The 19,397-nt window shown below is 29.6% G+C and overlaps 1 protein-coding gene across 4 annotated transcripts in view; it reads left to right on the top strand.

Moving 5' to 3' along the window:
- Nucleotides 1–19,397, top strand: part of LOC129985241 (serine/threonine-protein kinase OSR1-like) — a 156,641-nt gene that overhangs the window by 109,095 nt on the left and 28,149 nt on the right. The window contains exon 1 of one of the 4 annotated variants that reach the window (XM_056095198.1): nucleotides 370–740. The exons of the other annotated variants lie outside the window; for them this stretch is intronic. Within the exon in view, the coding sequence (XP_055951173.1) occupies nucleotides 697–740 (44 nt within the window). The 5' untranslated portion in view covers nucleotides 370–696. Of the gene's footprint in view, nucleotides 1–369; nucleotides 741–19,397 lie in introns of those variants that run through there. 4 annotated transcript variants of the gene reach the window in all.

Genomic DNA, 19,397 nt, shown 5'->3' with positions numbered 1-19,397 from the left:
ACATTGCTTTTTCTGGAAAATATCTCACATTTTTTTCCCTCAGACAAAAATAAACCTCGAAGCATTATTTCACAACTGTCAAGCACAACCTGAATGACGGCGCGACACTTTCAACAGGCTCGTATCTCACCTGAAAACCGCCGTGGAATGCGAAAAAAACCAAAAATTACAATTGCGTTTTCTCAAAATCCACGCACGTCTTTCTATTCAAATCTCACTTATCTGTTTCTGCATAACCATTCTTGGAAGGTGACGCTATTTCTCAACTTTCCCCCTGCCTTCTTCGCTACACTTTTCTTGCTTATCAGCTTATTAAGTTCACTTTTTATTTTTATTTTTGTTACCTCTCGTGTTACCTTCGGGGAATGAAATGCTATCCTTCATTGGACTCCTTTCACATTCATTATCATCCATGGCGGAATTCTTGACATCTGATATGGCCCCAAGTTATGATATCTGCTACGTCCTTCCTTCATTAAAGAAGGCAAAAGGCTCAGACGGTCTTCCAACAGGTGTGTCTGAACTCTGATCGCTTTACGACGACGCCATCGTAGCATCCATCCGTTTTGCCGGAATACCTGAACTTTGGAACGTTCGATTTCCACGGTGTTTTTGTGCCTGCTCGCGTTTTGGGTCGTCCATTTCGTTGCATCTTTGTTCTGTTCTCAGTGGATTAGCTTCGTTTTTTCATTTGGAATGTCGAAAATTCATTTTACGGGACACTTGATTGAGCACGGACAGTAAGTGTGCACTTTTTATTTATTATTCTTAAGTTTGTATTTCAGTGGAAGTATTGAAAGTAAGGTTCTAGTCCAAACTAAATTCTATTGCATTTCTGCTTTTTAACTGGTATTTTCAGTTTAATGAAAATTCAAAATAATATAATTATTCATGAAGTTTATAAAAATCGTTTTCTAAATGAAAAAAAAATGATAGTAAAAATCATTTAGAAGATAAAATAATTCGTTTGTATCTAATCTAATCTTCCCTTCCAAATTAATTTTCAACATGGAAACGAAAAGAAAATATGGAAGTAAAATAATTTAAATGTTTTTCTATTTGATATTGCAATAGAGCTTGGAAAATGAGGACTATTTCTACTGCGATTTTCAGATTTCTCCATAAACCAATATAATATGTTTGAGTCAAAATTTAATGCAAAAACTATGAAAGAAACTTACATTTATGGCTTTACTGAAAATTCGGCAATTATTTAAGGAAATAGCATTATTTCTAATTGAAAAAATACGATAACTTTTTAAGATATAAAATTCGTTCAGCAACTTTTGCTTAATTATATTTTTTAATCAGGATTTGAAATATGCAGAAACCAATATCCAAAATATCAGCAAAGTTTGTAATTCGTAAAAAATACATAAGAAAAATAGTTTTAAATGTGTGATTAAAAATAATAACGCTAATCAGTATATATGTAAGACATAAGTATAAACATTTTAATATATATCTGTATATATAGGCATTTATATATATAAGTATACAGATCTTGAAGTATATATAAATGATCTATCTGAGAAAATTTATAATGCTTAACTCATAATAACAATATGAAAAAAAATATATGAACTCAAAACATTTACTTTTACTAATTGACTTAATTTACAATTTGAATTAAAAATGTATAAATTATCTAGTCTTACTAAATATTCACAAAAAATGCAATGAAACTTTAAATCGAGCACATATTTGTACTTTAACACTTACTTTAAATAGTATCTCAGATTTATTATGTATTAACAAATCTTAACTAAAGAAATATTCGATTGATAAGAATTAATGCAAATAAGAAACACTGTCTGCATTCTTATTCTGATAATTTATTTTGACATGTTAAGCTTGTATTTCTTCATAAGCCTTTATTCACAATCATTTACAGATATATTTTTCTGAGTCACTAAGAAATTTTACATGCTTATGACAATTAACACGGATTATTCACTCCGATTTGTCACAAAATAAGCAACGCATTGTAAATTAATAAACCCCTTTAAAAATCGATAGTATCAGATATTCTTCGCGTATGATGTATTTATATTATTGAAACGAAAGTATCGTGAGAAAGCTTCAGTGTACATTTTTTTTGCTTGTTTTGATTTTTATTTTATTGAAATCGAATGTAAATTTTTTTAATTTAAATGTTTATATAGATAACGGCATATAATTAATTAATAAAATTGCCCTTTTGAATGTTAATATAGCTTGTTTTTATACTATTATTTCCTTTAATATTTTATACAATTAAATTGAAACTTCATTGACTAATTTGTTATCTATTTTAGTACCGTAACAATGGAATTTTCGAGAAATAAGAGCAAAAACTTAGAATATTTTATGAAATGTTTCTCTTTTTAATAATGTGTTCCCATGATAAAAGTACATTTTGCAATAAATATTAAATTTTACATAGCTTTTAAAGCAAATTCAATTCTAAAAGAATTCACAAAAACTATTTGGAACATTTATTATATTGTTCAAATGGTAGCAATTAACGTTTAATTAGTAATAAATCTACTAATAATAATTTTCTTAAGGTATTTCATATTTTGTCATAGCATCATCATATTGTCTTATGATAGTTAGCTTTAAGTTTATGTCACAATCGTCTACAGTGTACATCATGTGTCAATGCATTGTTTTATAGAATTAAAACTCATAATAGGACTTATGAATCTGTTAAAAAAAAGGCTAAAATAATGTTATATAACTTTCATCTGAATTTTTTCCTCATAGAAAACAATTTGCATTTTTTGTGGTTGTATGTTCTATAACCAAGCAAATAAGCGAAAAAATTTCTGAAACAATCTATTTTTACTGTTAGTTTTGTAAAGTTATTCACCAACATCTGCTACAGTTACATATCTTATCAGCGAACATTAAACAATATAAAATATCAAAAAGTAAAATCGTCTGATTCTAAATTTAAAAGAGCTTCTAAACAGCATTTTCAAAACTATTATTCGTACTATTGAAAAAAAGAAGATATTAGGTAAACAGCATTTTCAAGAAATATTATTAGCAGTGTAATGAAAAAAGATATCACAAATTGTTAGTCATGATCAAAATTCTCACAAATACGAATCTCAAATAAAAACCATTATAAAAATCATATTAAAATAAAGAGAATAATACTCTTTTTGTTAGAAATTAACTTTTCGTTAATTATATTTCAATTGAACACGTTTACAATATTGAAAGTTGTCAGATTTCAGCACACAGTGGTGAAAGTTATATAAATTTTATCAATTATTATTTCTTTCTCTTTTCAAACAATATAAGGGAGAAATTATCTATTTGAATAAGCCGATTATCTTTCTAATGTCTGAATTATTTTTAATTATTATTATTATTCGAGTTATATCATTTAATTTTCTTTGGCGAATTCTTCTTTCTAACAATGGTATTTTGTTCTAATAGAAGTAGTGCTCTGGAAAATTATTTCATGGAAATTTCTGACTTCATCGGAAGAATTGTTTTGTAAAACGAAGCAAAAACATTCAGATCATTTATCGTTGTTGTTTTTTTCCCTTAACTTTATTAATCTTTTAAGGATATGGCCGTTGTTGTCAAATTATTTTGGAAAAGTTTTGCCCTTATTTTAATTTTCTCGAATATTTATTCATAATGAGTTTGAAATGTAAGTATGTTGTTTTAGTTTTAAAAAGAGAAAGAGAATCTCTTTCATCAAATGAATTTTCATGTTGATTATATTTACTTAAATAAAAAAATTTTAAAAAACTAAGAAGAAATGTTTATGATCATAGTGAATACATTATACATGATTATTTTTATATTACAAGCATTTAAAAGATTCTTTCCAATTTAATTTCTCAACAAATTAATTAAAATTTGTATTTTTATCCTTTTAGAACACGATATATTTTTAAGTACATTTTTATATGCAAATTTATCTCAAACTTATACCTATGACATTAAACTATTCTACCACAACGTATGCGGGTTTTAAATGAAAGTACTTCAGAATTAGATAAAACCGCATTTACTTTTCTCATTAACTCTTAAAATGTAAATTCTCTACTGAATTCCGAGAATTTCGAACCGAATTGTTTCATTAACAAGGCACGTTTCGTTATGACAAATAGAGATAACGTTTAGACTCGAAATCCATTTACAAATCCCATCTGACTATTCCATTTAATAGCTTCTGACCGATGCGACCAGACCTTAGTTTCCAAAGCTTTATAATTCAGATTAATTAATTGCACGGTCCTGTGACTATATGATAAAGTTTCTCGGAGTTCAGAGTGAAATTACATATTAGGTCCTTCATGCAATGTAATGAATGGAAGGTGAAAATGACCCACGATTCCAGGAAGTCAACCAATAAAATTAGTAACATGTTAAACAATTGCAATCAAAGTACCTGAAATAATCAGTCTCGGAAATTACTTGTATTCTTGAATTTTAAACGCTGAACTTCGTGTATGGGATACTCAGAAATAAGTATTTAAGTGTTATTGTTCAGCTATTTGAAATTGTACTAGAAGTGGATTCGTTTTAATTGTACTAGAAGTGAATTTAGGAATTTCGTGGCTCTAGGCAATGCACATATTGAAGTCCCTCTTTTAATAAACCAATTGATTTAGTTTCGCAAAGTAACATATTTTTAATTGAACCAACATGTTAATCATTTATTTTTTGTTAATTTTTTTTACCTTTGTAAAAATGCGTTCCTTTTAATTATTTATATTAACTCGAGACATTCAAGTTTACACACGCAGTTATTTAAGTAGACACTCGATTTTTATAAATGTATAAGTAAATGCAATGGCATAGACAGGAACTTGACCAGTTATACTTATTACGAGTCCCACGGGTGGCACCTAGTAATTGAGGATGAGACGCTTCCGGCATGGTGTTTGGTTCTCGCCACCCTAGAGGGTACACAAAAATGTTTGGGTATGGCCCTTCTATTGATGAAGGGACATACTTCCGAAGGGAAGGGTTGTACCGTGGCCGGTGATGGCCCTTAGGACATATTTCAACCATATTTCTCGCTAGTGTGCTGTTGTGGCGGTCCGGTCACTCAGATTTTTCCGTGTGCCTTCCGGCAGGTCGAGTAACCAGTTTGTGGTTATCAAAGTGATAATACTGTAATTCATAGAATTTGCGTATTTTACAAATTTATTTATTTGTCAATTAGGAAAATAAAATTTTTAATTGACCTTCCTATGGCTTTCTCTAAGCTTAAAGACCCTGGCTGTCTCTTTTTTTTTTCTGTTTTATTACTCATATTTAATGTAGAATTGGAATACAAACCCTTTATAACATGCATATATAGTTTAAATAGCATTGTTTTATAATGAAAATTTGCAGGATTTTTCTAGCCTCTATTTTCTTACATACTAATATACGGCGCGGTCGACTTATTTTTCCGCATATTTTTATTTTCGCGAAGAGTCAGAGAGGGAAAAAAACATCTACGCCTGCAACTGAGTCACATGCTAGGATGACGTAACAAACACGTAGATAGTGCCAACAGAATGTAGGGTATTTTGAGTTTCGTAGTGCAATGAAGAAAACCAAGAGTGTGTTGTTGACATCTTCTGTTTCATCGATTAGGTTCAGAATTTTAAGCAAGTTGCGCATTTGATCACAAGACACCCTCCCCATGAACTAAGCCATGGCGTTTTTTATTTATAGCATCAATGCATACTATTAGAAAGGCTGATAGATGGGTGAGTTGTGAAAAATGAATACGTGTTTACAATCCTGAAGTTAAAACAGTGTGTTGATTCCACTCATTGGTGTTTTATTTACCGCGTTCATATTCGCATAGAGTGGCTGGCTGATCGATTTACCGATAACGGATATCATCCACAATTTGATAGAAATCTACAATTTCGGTGTGAGAACCACATACCAAATTGTATCCATCTAGTTTATTACAAGTTAGATCTATCGCGTTCATAGATAAGCCAACATACATACTAAATTCCAAAGCTTTTTTTCCTCCCTAAATTTTTTAGGACTTTGGGAAATCCGAAAAAAAAAACAAAAAAAACATGCTAATTTATTAAATTCCTGAGGTTTACAATATTTACTTTTTGCACATTTCGTATACAAGAATGAAAAAAACAAAACATAATCGCGTAAGTCACTAATTGTAAGTAATTTGAATTAACAACTCCTAACAATGAACTCAGCCGAGCCGATTCAGTTGTGGAATTCTTGAAACGGGGAGGAGGGGACGTGTCATGAAAATTCAGCTTAAATCACTGATGTTTTTATCGCTGCTTTATGGTATAATGTAAAATTTCTGCGATGTGATTCTGGCACCCCATGAACTACCTCATTTCAATAATCATAGTCAATTTACGCGTTTCCAATTTTCAAACAGACATTAAAGAATTGACTATTCAAATATTCTAAAAAATTACCTTGACATTTTTTTCTCCTTTATGATACTTGAATCGAAAGGAATAAAGAAAATTCATGAAGCGACTTTATGGAAGATATGCATAATCATTTAAATTTCTAACATTCCTTATTCCAATCTTACAAGGGGTGTTCAAATAAAAAGGTACGAAACGACGTAACAAAATAACCGTTAACATATTTGCCTATGTCGCTATAGAAGAACGTAGCGAGACATCTAAGGATTCTATTCGAGTTTCCGGAGTAGATCGAAGCATGCGCAGAAGAGAGCAGAGGCTCTTATAAAGAACACCGTCCAGTTGACGTTGCAGTGCATGTGAAGACAGCATGGCGTTCACATTGCAAAATTCGACGATTGAGGAGCAGCGCTGCATTATCCGATTTCTGGCAGTGGAAGTTGTTACACCGGCCGCTATTCATCGCCGGATGGTCAGCGTATACGGGGAATACTGTGTGCCAGACAAGTCAGTGATAAAATGGAGTACCCGTTTTCGAGCAGGCCGTAAGAGTTTGGTTGATGAACAAAGATCATGCCAGGCACGCACAGTCATCACGGTCGATCTCATCGACAATGTGGGCGACCTAGTGAGAAATGATCGGCGTGTCACATTGCGAATATTGGCGGTGAAGGTGGATGTCAGCGTTGGAACAGTGTAGACAATTGTTCAAGACAGGTTGCGTTATCGAAAAGTTTGTGCGCAGTGGGTTCCGAAGCAGCTGACTGACCAGCATAAGGAACTGCACTTCAATATCTATTTCGGTATCATGAAGACCCCACTTTCCTGGAGCGGATCGTCACAGGTGATGAGAGCTGGTACCATCACCACGAGCCAGAGACAAAGCGGAACAGCATGCAGTGGAAGCATACGTCGTCACCTCCCCCTAAAGCCGTGGCAGGTAAGCGTCAGCAGGCAAGGTATTGCTCACCATCTTTTTCGACGTCCAAAGTCCGCTACTTGTTGAATTCCTCCAGCAAAAAAGAACCATTAACTCCGATATATAGTGTGAGACACTCCAAAGACTACGCAAGTCCATCAAGAACAAAAGACCGTGGCTACACATGGAGGATATGGTTCTTCTCCATAATAAATTGCGTCCACACGTCTCCAGGGTCACACACGTGGAACTGGCCAAGTTCAAGTGGGAACAGCCGCCCTACCATCCGCCCTACAGCCCGGACATGTCAACCTGCGATTTTTATTTATTTGATACCTTGAAAAACATATTAAATGAAGCGCTTCAACTCGGACGGCGAACTCAAGGACGCTGTGAAGAACTGGATCTCATCACAGCCACAAGAATTCTGGGAAAAGGAGTGATTCGGCTCGTTAATCAATGGGATCGTTGTGATCAGGCCTATGGTGTATACTTTGAATAAAGTCTTCATTTATACCCACTGTGTCGTTTCGTACCTTTTCATTTGAACATCCCTTCTATTTTACTTTAGTGGTGATTTTTTGCTTTTGTATTTTTTTCTTAGCATTGTAGAGGGACGAAGCTCTTTATACCTTCATTGTGAGGTAAATAAAAATATTAGAACAAGTTTCAGGAAAAGTTATTCAATTATTTTCCAAGTTCCATATTTCGCAAGACAAACCGAACACGAAAATAAGCGACATTCACTTAGAATAGGAAATATACCTTGATGTTAATAAGGAACGCCATCTGTTGTATCAAAAGAGTTGTATCTGTTGTATCAAAGAAGGTAGTAGGGTTATGTAACCACTACAGCATATTATATATTCCTTTTTTTTTTTTTGTTAGCAAATCGATCTTGTTTTTTATTCATTTTCAAAAGCTTAAATTCAAAGAAATATTTGACTTCTATCTTAGTTTATCTTATAAATACTGATTTTGCGAGTGAAACTTATAATTTGTTGTATTAATCTTCATTAAAATCTTATAAATATCCAAAAAAATCTAAATTTTCCTCCAGACTCGATTGCAATTAACCCTCGGATTTCATATATCTTTGAGGTTTCACATTATTACCTTTTTAAGAATAAAGAAATCTATTTGCTTACCATTTTAAAGAACTATTAATATTTTAATTATTACTATTTTAAAGAAGAATATTTTTTCCCTTTTTGGAAATATCTGGTCTAGGATATTCATTCCTTTCGATGGTAAGACGAATATTAGCCTTTACTATTCTATTCAAATGTTATTAATTTTAAAATATAAAAATAAATTAGGAATAATAAATATTGTGGATTCACATACAACGAAGTTTATATGCTCCGCATAATAAGGATTTTACGAGACATGCATTATTAGATAAATTGGAAAAGAACTAAAAAAAGGAGGGTACAGGCCAAGCCAGCAGCTGATTTCATAGTATCTCTTTATCACTCGTTCTGCGAAACATCGCTCGCTAAACGAGTCACCTTTTTACAATTTGCTTTGCTCGTTGTCTCTTAATAGGCACTTCTCGTTATGAGAAGTGCTTATTAAGAGAGGTTTAAATATGTTATCCTAATATTTTACTATTGGCTAAATTTTTGTATTTTACATATTTATTTCTTCGGCAACTAGGAAATCAAATTTTTTTAAATCAATCTACTTGTTGCCGCCTTTCTACCTAGCAGTCCTCTACAGCTGCCTAGTTCGCCTAGTAGAAAATACGCCACTAAACATGCCTGTAATTTGTAACTGTGTAAATTACCAGAATCAACTTTATTGTTAATATAATAAACTACAGATATACTAAACATACTGTATACATATTAAACATAAATCCCTAAATTTATAAAAATGTTAAATTTAATTTCGCTAATTGCTAATTCGCAATCGAGTTTATGAAAACTGGTTAAATTTTTTTCTCGGCTTTATACGAATTCAAGTTGGACGACAACGCGTTTTATAAAAGTGTGCTGTACATTCATTATGACCAATTTACAGATTCTTTCTTGGTCAAAAGATGAAAGCAGTCTTTTGTAATTTTCTCTCCTCACCTTGAACTGACAGCTGGGAAAAAATAAGACCGCCGTGATTTTCCAGCTCCTGTCCATTGTCTTTTATATTGGATCATTTAGTGCTGTGGCTGCTGAAAGCCTGCGGGCTGTATAAGCATTCCTACTCCTCCCAAATGGGTGCTATAACCTCTTCAAATAATGTCGTTCTGATGATACAACAAGAACGAACAAGCAAACGCAATCATTTTGCTCGCATCGCACATGCGGGAATACCTCTTCTGTCGTTCGTTAACAATTCTGCTGTAGATGGTGTTCCATTTCCAGCCCGAAATCGATTCCTTTTTACAGATTACAGCCGAGTCGAGTTGTTAAGTTCCGACGTCGATCTTTCCGAGTATCCGATAACGATTATTTGCAATCTCATTTAGAACATTCATTTTCAAAGTAACGCTCACTCGTAGATGAAACTGTCGATAATAGGTTTGATAGAAAATGATTTTCGTTTTCAACGAAGCATCTGTCGTTTATAACGCATTTGGTGATAGGAGTTGTTAATACAATATTTAGAGAAACTAAAAAATCAGTGTGAAAAAAATTGATAAATAAAATTTTGATAGTCGGTGACAAAGCTTATCTCAAATCTTCAGATGTAAAGATAAGCCTTCCTTCCTTTCTTCCTTCACTTATCTCGGTCAATCTTACGATACTGATTGTCATAGAAGAAATAAAAGAATTTAATAACAATTTTACAACAATTTTACTTTTTATTTTTCTTATTGAAATTAATTATTTTTTTCTTTAGTGTTGAAAAAAATATCGTCTGTTTAAATTATTTCATATATGTAGTACTTCATTGAATCAAGAATTAAAAATAATATTATGATTAAATAAAATTACAAGTATATTCTAATTATGAGGAAGAAAAGATTCATTTTAATAAATTCATTCTCATTCTAACATTTATATTTTCAATACTTAATGTATAATTAGTATTAATAAATGTAATAATTCAGAATAAAAAATTTATTTCTCAAAAAATAACAGTTCCGGAAAAAAAAATAATCAATAAATTATTTAGCTTAGAGTAAACGAGAAAAAAAATAGACGGAAAAATGTTATCAATAAGAACATTTTTATAATATTTTATAGATTGAAAACAGAAATGGAATTAATAATAAGTGAATATTTTAATAACTATAATTCTATTTCTATTTTTTTAATTATAAAAGCGTTTGCCTTCTTGGTTTCCTTCCCATTTTATTTTATTTAATAATCTTTAATCTAAATGGAAATTTAGTATAATTAAAATTAACTAAATCGGATTTTTATTCTTATCCATAATTTAACGAATAAAGAAACTAAAATTGTTATGTCTGAATTAAAAAAAATAACAATGCCTAGTATGAAAACGATGATATCGAGACTTTTCTCCGAAGCAATTGTAATAAACTTTTGAAATTTTTAAGTTCTGCGACAGAAATATTTGCATGTGAATATTTTTTAATTTTTCTTTATTTCTCTCTTTTTTCTTTTTTTTTCCAACTAAATTAAGACTTAGTTTGTTTTCTTAAGAATGACATTCAAAAAACTATCTATCGGAGTTTCAGAAATATATTATAGAGCAATAATTTATCTTCGTTTTTAAACTAATAAAATATTACATAAAAAAAAAGTAACAAAATGAGTTAATGTATAATTTTCCCCATTATTTTAAAGAAAATCTGAGATGCCTGTAGTTCAGAAAGTTTGAAAACTGATGTGTAAAAATAGCATAAATGTTCTGATTAAAAATCAAAGCATTCTAATAATAACCAGTTTTTTAAATATTAAATTAATTTTATGTTCATTATTTCATGTGACAATTTTATTGATATACTCTTCTAGCAATTTAATTGATTAAAAGGGGAGAATAAATCTGATTAGTTTCATAAGAAAATACCTAGAGATTGTTTCAATAATCTGAAAACAACATTACTGATGATAAGGTCATAAAGAACAAACATTAAAATGAGAAGAAAAGGTAATTTGCAAATGTGCCCTACGCGTTCTCAAATTGACAATCTCAGTTCGCAATGATATTTTTGACCTTAATGTAATGGCATTTCCCATGCTATCACGATTCATTACTTAATGATTCAGTAAGGGTCTCGAGATAAACACTGGTTCTCTGCGGATTTGCATAAGTAACTTGAAAGCTATTTTTAAAAAAATAAAAGCACCTCTAACGAGACAAACTTGTTCCCTTCACTTTTTTATTGCTTAAATAACGAAAGTATGAAGTATATTGAGACTGAATTACGCACACGGGAGGTAAGTGGTTAGCCGGTTTTTCTGATTGGCTTTTAGGAAAACATTTTGAAGACTAACTTCAGCTAACTAGACAGCTTTTTAAGTGGTTCTCTAGGAATGATAATGTTTTTTTAGCTGAAATTTCACTAATAATTTATAGTTAAAAAAGATATTTCCTCTCTGGATTCATACGAATTTGCATTCCGTCTTAGACTTTTAGAGAAAAAAATTATTATTATTATTTTTTTTTTTTTGTTTAAAATGTAGTATTTTTATAAAATCTCAAATATTATCGATGGTTCAGCAAAAAAAAAAAAAAAAAATACAGAACTATAGGCTGTCAATATACCGGCCGCTGGCCTTCAGTGTGCCACTAAGACAATATACGTTTAGTCAACTTATATGACGAGAACTGATGAAAAACTTTTTGTCCCTATATATAGTTTTGATAGTTAAAACTGAATATTAAATATAAATAATATTATTTAATTAATATTCAATTTTTCTTTTAATTCAAAGAAAAGAAATCAAACATTATTTTTCTTCGTTTATATAAAAATGTTGAAAATATTTATTTTTTTTAAATATAACAAAAAGAAACTGGCATTTTGGTCAAGGGAAAAAAAATGCAAATATTGGAAGAGAAAAAGTTAGTGATTACTAAATGTTTAACACTATTGCATTGGTGGTTTTCGAATTTTTTAATCAAAATTGGAAAGACTGAGGTTTGCGGTTGAGGTTTGACCATAATTACAATACGAAGGGGTATAAAGGTATTTGTAAGATATGGAGGTAATTATGCCATGTTCGACTTACTTATTATGGCAACAACTATTCCACCCGATTTCCACGAGTTATGACTCATACCAGCAACAATCAGTGACTTAAGTCAGCAAGAGCTGGATATGTAGACTGGATGACATCACTTGTAAAAGGGGTGATACCACAATAAGATCATTAGGTGGTTTAGTGTAGTGAGGATATAATATAATTGAATTCTCAAAGCAATACCATAGTTACCTCTTGGGCCGTACAGTACTAAAGCAAATGTCATTACTGATATCAACCATGATTACATAAGTAAATTCATGGAATTAATTTACATAAGTAAAATCACAATTTAACTTTTCCTTTTCTTAATATATCATTGAATGTATTGTAGTATTATAATTAAGATCCTATCTTATTGTTTCGAACCTCTAAAATCCATTAATTGTTTTTTATTCAAACCATATTATCTTATAACAAATTTTGTGATTTTTTTAATACTTTTATCAAGATTTAAAAAAATTCATGACTAATCATTTTCTAGCATTATATTTTCATTCCATTTCTTTCAATGGATTCTTCACTTTAATAAACATTGAAGGATTGTCGAATAGTAGCTTCCTAGCAAAACAAATGAATTTGTCAAAAAAAAATCATTAATTAAAAAAATATTAAAATAATATTAACACATTATCAAATATAATGACCACGTTTCTATTTCATTCATTTCATGTTTGTTTCTATTCTTGTATGCAAGAATTCTATTTTCATTTTTGCTTAATTCTTCAGAACCAGATGATAAAGACACAGAAGGTACAGGCTTAGTTAAAATAGAACCATGCGGTATAGGTCTAATAAATGAAATGAATTCTGAGAATATAATGTTCGCTTTGTTTCTGTTCTTGTAATCTTTTTTATTTTGTTGTTTTATATTTATTATCGTTCAGAAATTAATTTTAAATTTTAATAATAATGCATTTGTTATTCGATAATATTTCAAATCAGTTTTAATAAATAGCCTCCACTCATGCTTTTTTGGTTTGTGAAAAATCTGCAAATAATGGGGAAAATCTAATGCCATCTTTGTGATCAATGATGCAGGGGCTACAGACACAGTTAAAACATGCAGTACAGGTTTAATAGCTGTGTTTAATTCTGGGTATACAGCATTCGCTGCTTAACTTTTTACTTTTACTTTTTATATTTGTTATTGTACACAAATTATTTTTAAACTTTATTAGCAATGTATTTTATTCTACAACTAGGCGACCAGGAATATTGGTTATATTTGTTTTCAGATATATTGTTTAGATATAATTTTCATGATGATGATTCCGTCAAATTTTCCCGCATTAAAGCCTTGTTATTTTAATCTTCTTGCTTAAATTCGGTTTATTGTGCGTATCAACCTTTCTAATTTGGGGGAGTCCTATAACATCATAGCTCTTTTAAAAATGCAATTGTGCGATTCATCTATCTTCGGAAACTCACCATATTGAAATTCTTTTTATTTTTCTTATAAAATGCAGAGATATTAAACAAAATTCTTTTTCTTTAACTTTCACCGATGGATGAAAAGTACGAAATTAAATATTTTATGAAACAATGAAAAGGTTCGAATTTTAGAGTAAATATTTTTAAAAACTGCCAAAAATTTAACACAAATTCCCATAAATATTAAATTAATTTCATTATAAAAAATTTTATACTTTAAAACCGTACAAAATTCACTTTTGTACAGTAAAATCTCAGATGTTATCCCGGAAAAAAGCCAAAAATTCAGCTTAATTTTTAATTAATTAAAATTCTTATTAAATTTTTTTTTAAATCCTCCCGAGTTGCACAGTTTCACCTTCCAAGGTATATTCCAAATTTGGTAGTTGTAAGTCAAACAGCTTGGCCTGTAGAGCGTCGACACACACCTACACGCACACAGACATTCATCTTTATTATTAGTAGAGATGCATCACATTTAAATTTATTAAACAGCCACACATATAATTTTTTGCTTTGTGAAACATCTGCAGATGAGGAGAAAAAATAAAAGTCATTTCTGTAATCAACAAGTGTGATTTCCTAGTTATAATCAGACATCCTACAAGCCCCAGATTCGTGTGAGTCTGTATTATTAGTAAAGATTTTACAACCCACATCGATCTTGTTATTTGACTAGCTGTTGTTCATTGAGTTTGTGCGAGAGTTAAATGTTTACGGTTTCGGTCATGCAACAGATCTTTAATTCTTGGGGTCACTATGGTCTGGTGGGTAACACTTCGTCTTCGGCATCGTTGGGGGTTTGAAATTCAATTCCGTCGCAGATATGTTATATATGAAACTAGTTAAATCTGATATTAAGAATCGAACGTCCTCATATAGAATTGACATGAAAATTATTCATGTGAAATGTGGCTTTATGTTCCTCCTGCCTACTACTCTTAAAATTGTATGAATAATCTTAGCATAGCACTCGCGTAGTTTCGAAATTGGACGTTAATATAAGAAATCATGCCATTTTTAATAATCATATATTTTTAAAACAAAGAAACCCAAGCAAATCTGCCATTTTTCCATGAGCATTATTGGTGAAGCGGTCAGAATACATTAAAACTTGTAGGCAAGAAAAAACACCTATGGGTAGATATTGTTTGTTTAACTTATATAAATGATCATAAATTTTTCGTATCAACATTATTTTAAACACTGCAGGTTGATCTTGACAGTGATGGATGGCTTAGAAACTCATAAATGATAATTGTTTAAAACTTCCTTTCCGCGTAGAGTGATGATTAATTAATCATCTACCTTGAAAAGTTTTAAAACCTCGAAAGAAGCAGAAAAGAGGTTATCGGCTTTTTTCTCTCCTTTGACTTAACCATATTTTATTTAATAGTTGTTTTATCAAAAGAAAACAGTAGTTTTTAAAGATTTCTCACCCGATAAATGTAGAAAAGAAAAACATGAAAATATCGTTATTTTATTATCAGCAAAAGTTAAAGTGCACAAAATCGTTTTTAATTATTTCTCTTGAATTCAAATGTCTAATATTTGCTTTTTTTATCATGTATTTCGGCCATCTAGCTCATTCGAGTGAAATCAAAATAAAATATGTTTAATGTTGTTTTTTTTTTCTTATTGATTATTTTAGTGCCTTGATGAACCATCATTAAAATTAAATTAATTATCATTAAATTAATTGAACTATCATTAAAAATAATCTTGCCCATTGCCAGAAAAATACAGAATAAAAATTATAAATTGAAAAATAATTTTTAAATATTTTCTTTACATAATAGGAAGAGTTGAATTTTTGGTGAAAATAATAACTTCTAGTTTTTTTTAAAAAAGTAAGCTGTTCTACGAAATAAATAAAAGAAATTGAATTACTCTTTTTATTTCCATAGTCTTATATAGATTATTTATTTCTTATTTATTTCCATTTCTTTTATTTAGAAGTATCAAAATACATCTGAAATCTTTTTTAGTATATATTTCTAGAATTTTTCCTTTCCAAGTTCTAATGGAAATCTATTATTTTTTCTTATTTACATTAAAGCCGAATATCTGATTTGTTAAAATATTTAAATCTCACTTTTCCTGAAAAAATTTGTTATATTTAAGGTGATTTAAGATAATCCACTTCGCTATAAAAAAATAAGCTATCTTTTATCTGTAATCATTGCTATTAGTGGACTACAGTTCGCTAGATGCTTACATAAAAATCTCATTAACAATATTAATTTTGTAATCATCTTTTACTTCTGTAATATTTTCCGTATATGAGCGCCAATTACGCTGTCTGCGCTCACGGTCAAACCTCGTTAGAAGCGGTAAGCTTTTCTGCGAAAATAATGTATTGGGTTTAGTTAAAAATAAGAAAACGTGTATAATTTAACAAATTTAAGGAAGAATGAAACAAATGTTAAGTAAACAGATTTTTATTGCTTCTTAATTACAATATATATGGCGCAATTGTTTTTTAAATTGATAACTTTTTATTGGGAAAATGATTGACAAGATTCTTTAAGGTTTCAGGATACGCAGGCAGAATTTTTCACTACCACCCATAATGTGACCTCTTTTTTTTTTTTTTTTTTTTTTTTTTATCTGAGTCAATCTTCATTGCAAACTCTATGCTTTTTTTCCTGTACTTTTTTAATTTTTTTTTTTTTTTTGTAAAGTAAATGCATGCTGTCTGTGTTATAAAATCACCCAATTCTTTTCTCATTTCTCAGTCATCATTCCCGAATTAATTCTTTGACTTTTTTCTTCCATATCTCAAGATTCTTTGCCTTTTAAACTTGAGTAATTTTATTTATTTATTTGCCTTTTTTTTCAATTCGCAATATAAATATATATACACACATATATATATATATATATATATATATATATATATATATATATATATATATATATATATATATATATATATATATATATATATATATATATATATATATATATATATATATATATATATATATATATATATTATTATATATATATAACATTTTTTTTATTAATTCTTTATAACATTCTTTATTCTTCTTAACGTTACGGAAGCAATTCAGTTTATATCCATTATTAATATTTCTTTGAAGACCCATGAATACCGGGAGACGCAGTCTAAGAAAAAAGGCAGAAAAGGGAAAAAAGCGTGTGGATATATATTTTTGACCTTTTATTGCTTCTGAAGAGAAATTTCCCCTGAATTCAAGCTGAATCAGCATTTGTTTTGCATGCAAACAGATTAAAGAGCGTGCGAATCAAAAATCAGCTCAATTCAGAAGTTAAAATTAAGCCTGAAACAGAAAGCAAAAAATTAATTATTTTTAGGACGCAGATAAATTGAATTTATTGCATACAAATACAAATTGCGTATTATACAAATTAAATGGAGACAATTACAATAACACAATTTTACAAAATCCTGTGTTCTACAAACCCGCATTCGCGCGCGTTTATTGTAAACAATGAAATATTAGCATATCAAAAGACCTAAAAGCATTTATCTTATTGGTCTTCCTCAAAGAAAGAATTAAATTTGAACTGAAAAGGAAAAAAAAAATCCTTGATAAGAAATAAAACTCTTATCTAGTGTTATCGCGCAATCTGTAGAATGAGGATAAGAATTTATGAAATGCATGTAAAACCAAGTAGTAAAATACGAAATGCTTTGATGAAACGGCTATAAACGTTACTCGAAATGTCCTTTGAAATCTTTATTATCTTACCAAGAGAGTTCACAAGATTCTTTTCCTGGCCTTTCTTTTCTTTTCTTTTTTATTTGAAATATTATATGCCTTTTTTTTGTCATTAAAAATATTATATATTTTTTTTTCTTCTTTTCATTGAGAGTATTGTATTTCGTCCTTTTTTTTATGCGCCAATTTTGTTCATTAAAAATATTAGAATTTCCTTTTTTTTTTTTTTTTTTTTTTTTTGCCTTTTTCTTAATATTCAAGACATGTTACTTTTTAAAAAAAGTTCTAAATATAGAAGAACAACCCTAAATTTCATCTGTCAAATGATAAAAGCATCGTTTTCCGTTGAATGGCTGTTTTCATTATAAAGCTAATTACGAAAAAAATAGAATTTTTACACCATTCTTCATCTACGAAGGTCATTCATAAAAATGTTTCATGTTATTCTATTTATCGATAAATATTGACTACAAAAGAAGCCTTACCACTTCAAGCGGTAAATAAAAAAACGTTTTCAAGAAATAAACGTGGATATTTCATCTACCTTTCTTTTTTTAATCCGTATGAAAGTGTGGCTTTTATCCGACAACGAAACTGATAACTTTTTGGTCGAAACGCGATATCTTGGAGCGTGTTATTAAAAATAGACTGTTACAGACTGATTAAGTTCCGTGTTTTTCCAGCTAAAATAAAGAGAAATCTTACACATTGACAGTTATGAATTCATTGAAAGATAGATGCGATTTAAAGATTTCAATCCCGATTTGTTGATACAGGAAGTAAACGACCCTTCCCAAATGCTGACAAGGAATATTAGTTATACATATACCGCATCTCCTCAGATTAAAGCCGAATTTTATAATAATTTTACAAGAAAAGACGCTTTAGAGCTTGTTGGTACTGGATGCCTTATTTTTTTAAAAACAGTACCATGAACCATTTGATAATTCAAAAATTATTGATTTAATATGTTAAATCTTAATATCAATAATATCATTTATTTATAAAGAATTACTCTTCAATATTATTTTAGTGTCGATTATTGTATAATATTTAAGTCTAGCTATTTGATATAGATAGGAGCTATAGCTTATTTTTAGAGTAGAACTTGTGTCAAAAGCAGGAACGGTTCGTATATAGATATTACAAAAAATGCATGACTTCTAACTTATTTTTTCGTGTAAAAGTTCGATGAATCATTTATTTAATTTTGAATTTTTGTACTTGAATCTTTCATGAACAATCAAATGCAATTTTTGCATATTATTTAAAAATTACTCAAAATCTTTCTTGGAATACTAGCATCATTAGTCTTTTCCTAGTGCTCCACAGTATTGCGCACCAATGAAAAATAATGAAAAAACTGAAGCTAGGCATCAAGAATTTTACATTGCATCCATAATGTATACACATCATAAATTAATTCACTAGCTAAATTTTATACTTAAAAAATAATTTTAATTTATATTAACCTTTAATAAAAAGAATTCTCTTGGCATTTCTTAAACATATTTTAGTTTAAATATTAAAAACAGCATATTTATATCTGTAAAAGACTGTAAACCTTCATAGGTTTAGATCGTTTGCAATAATTACAACGGATGACACATTTTCAATAGCCAAATAAAAGTTAGAAAAAATATTTGTTATTTTTTTTTTCTCGATTGAAACGGAACAAGAAAATAAGCATTTAAATAGTTTGTAACCCTTTATTTTTGTGTCAAGACTAATTCACCATTTGAATATAGCATCGTCCACACATTTTTTTCAAAAAAGCGATAATATATGAAAAATAAAAGTTTATAAT

This window comes from Argiope bruennichi, chromosome 9 (genome assembly GCF_947563725.1).
Source record: "Argiope bruennichi chromosome 9, qqArgBrue1.1, whole genome shotgun sequence".
Taxonomy (NCBI): Eukaryota; Metazoa; Arthropoda; class Arachnida; order Araneae; family Araneidae; genus Argiope; species Argiope bruennichi.
This window is presented reverse-complemented; position numbering and strand designations above follow the sequence as displayed.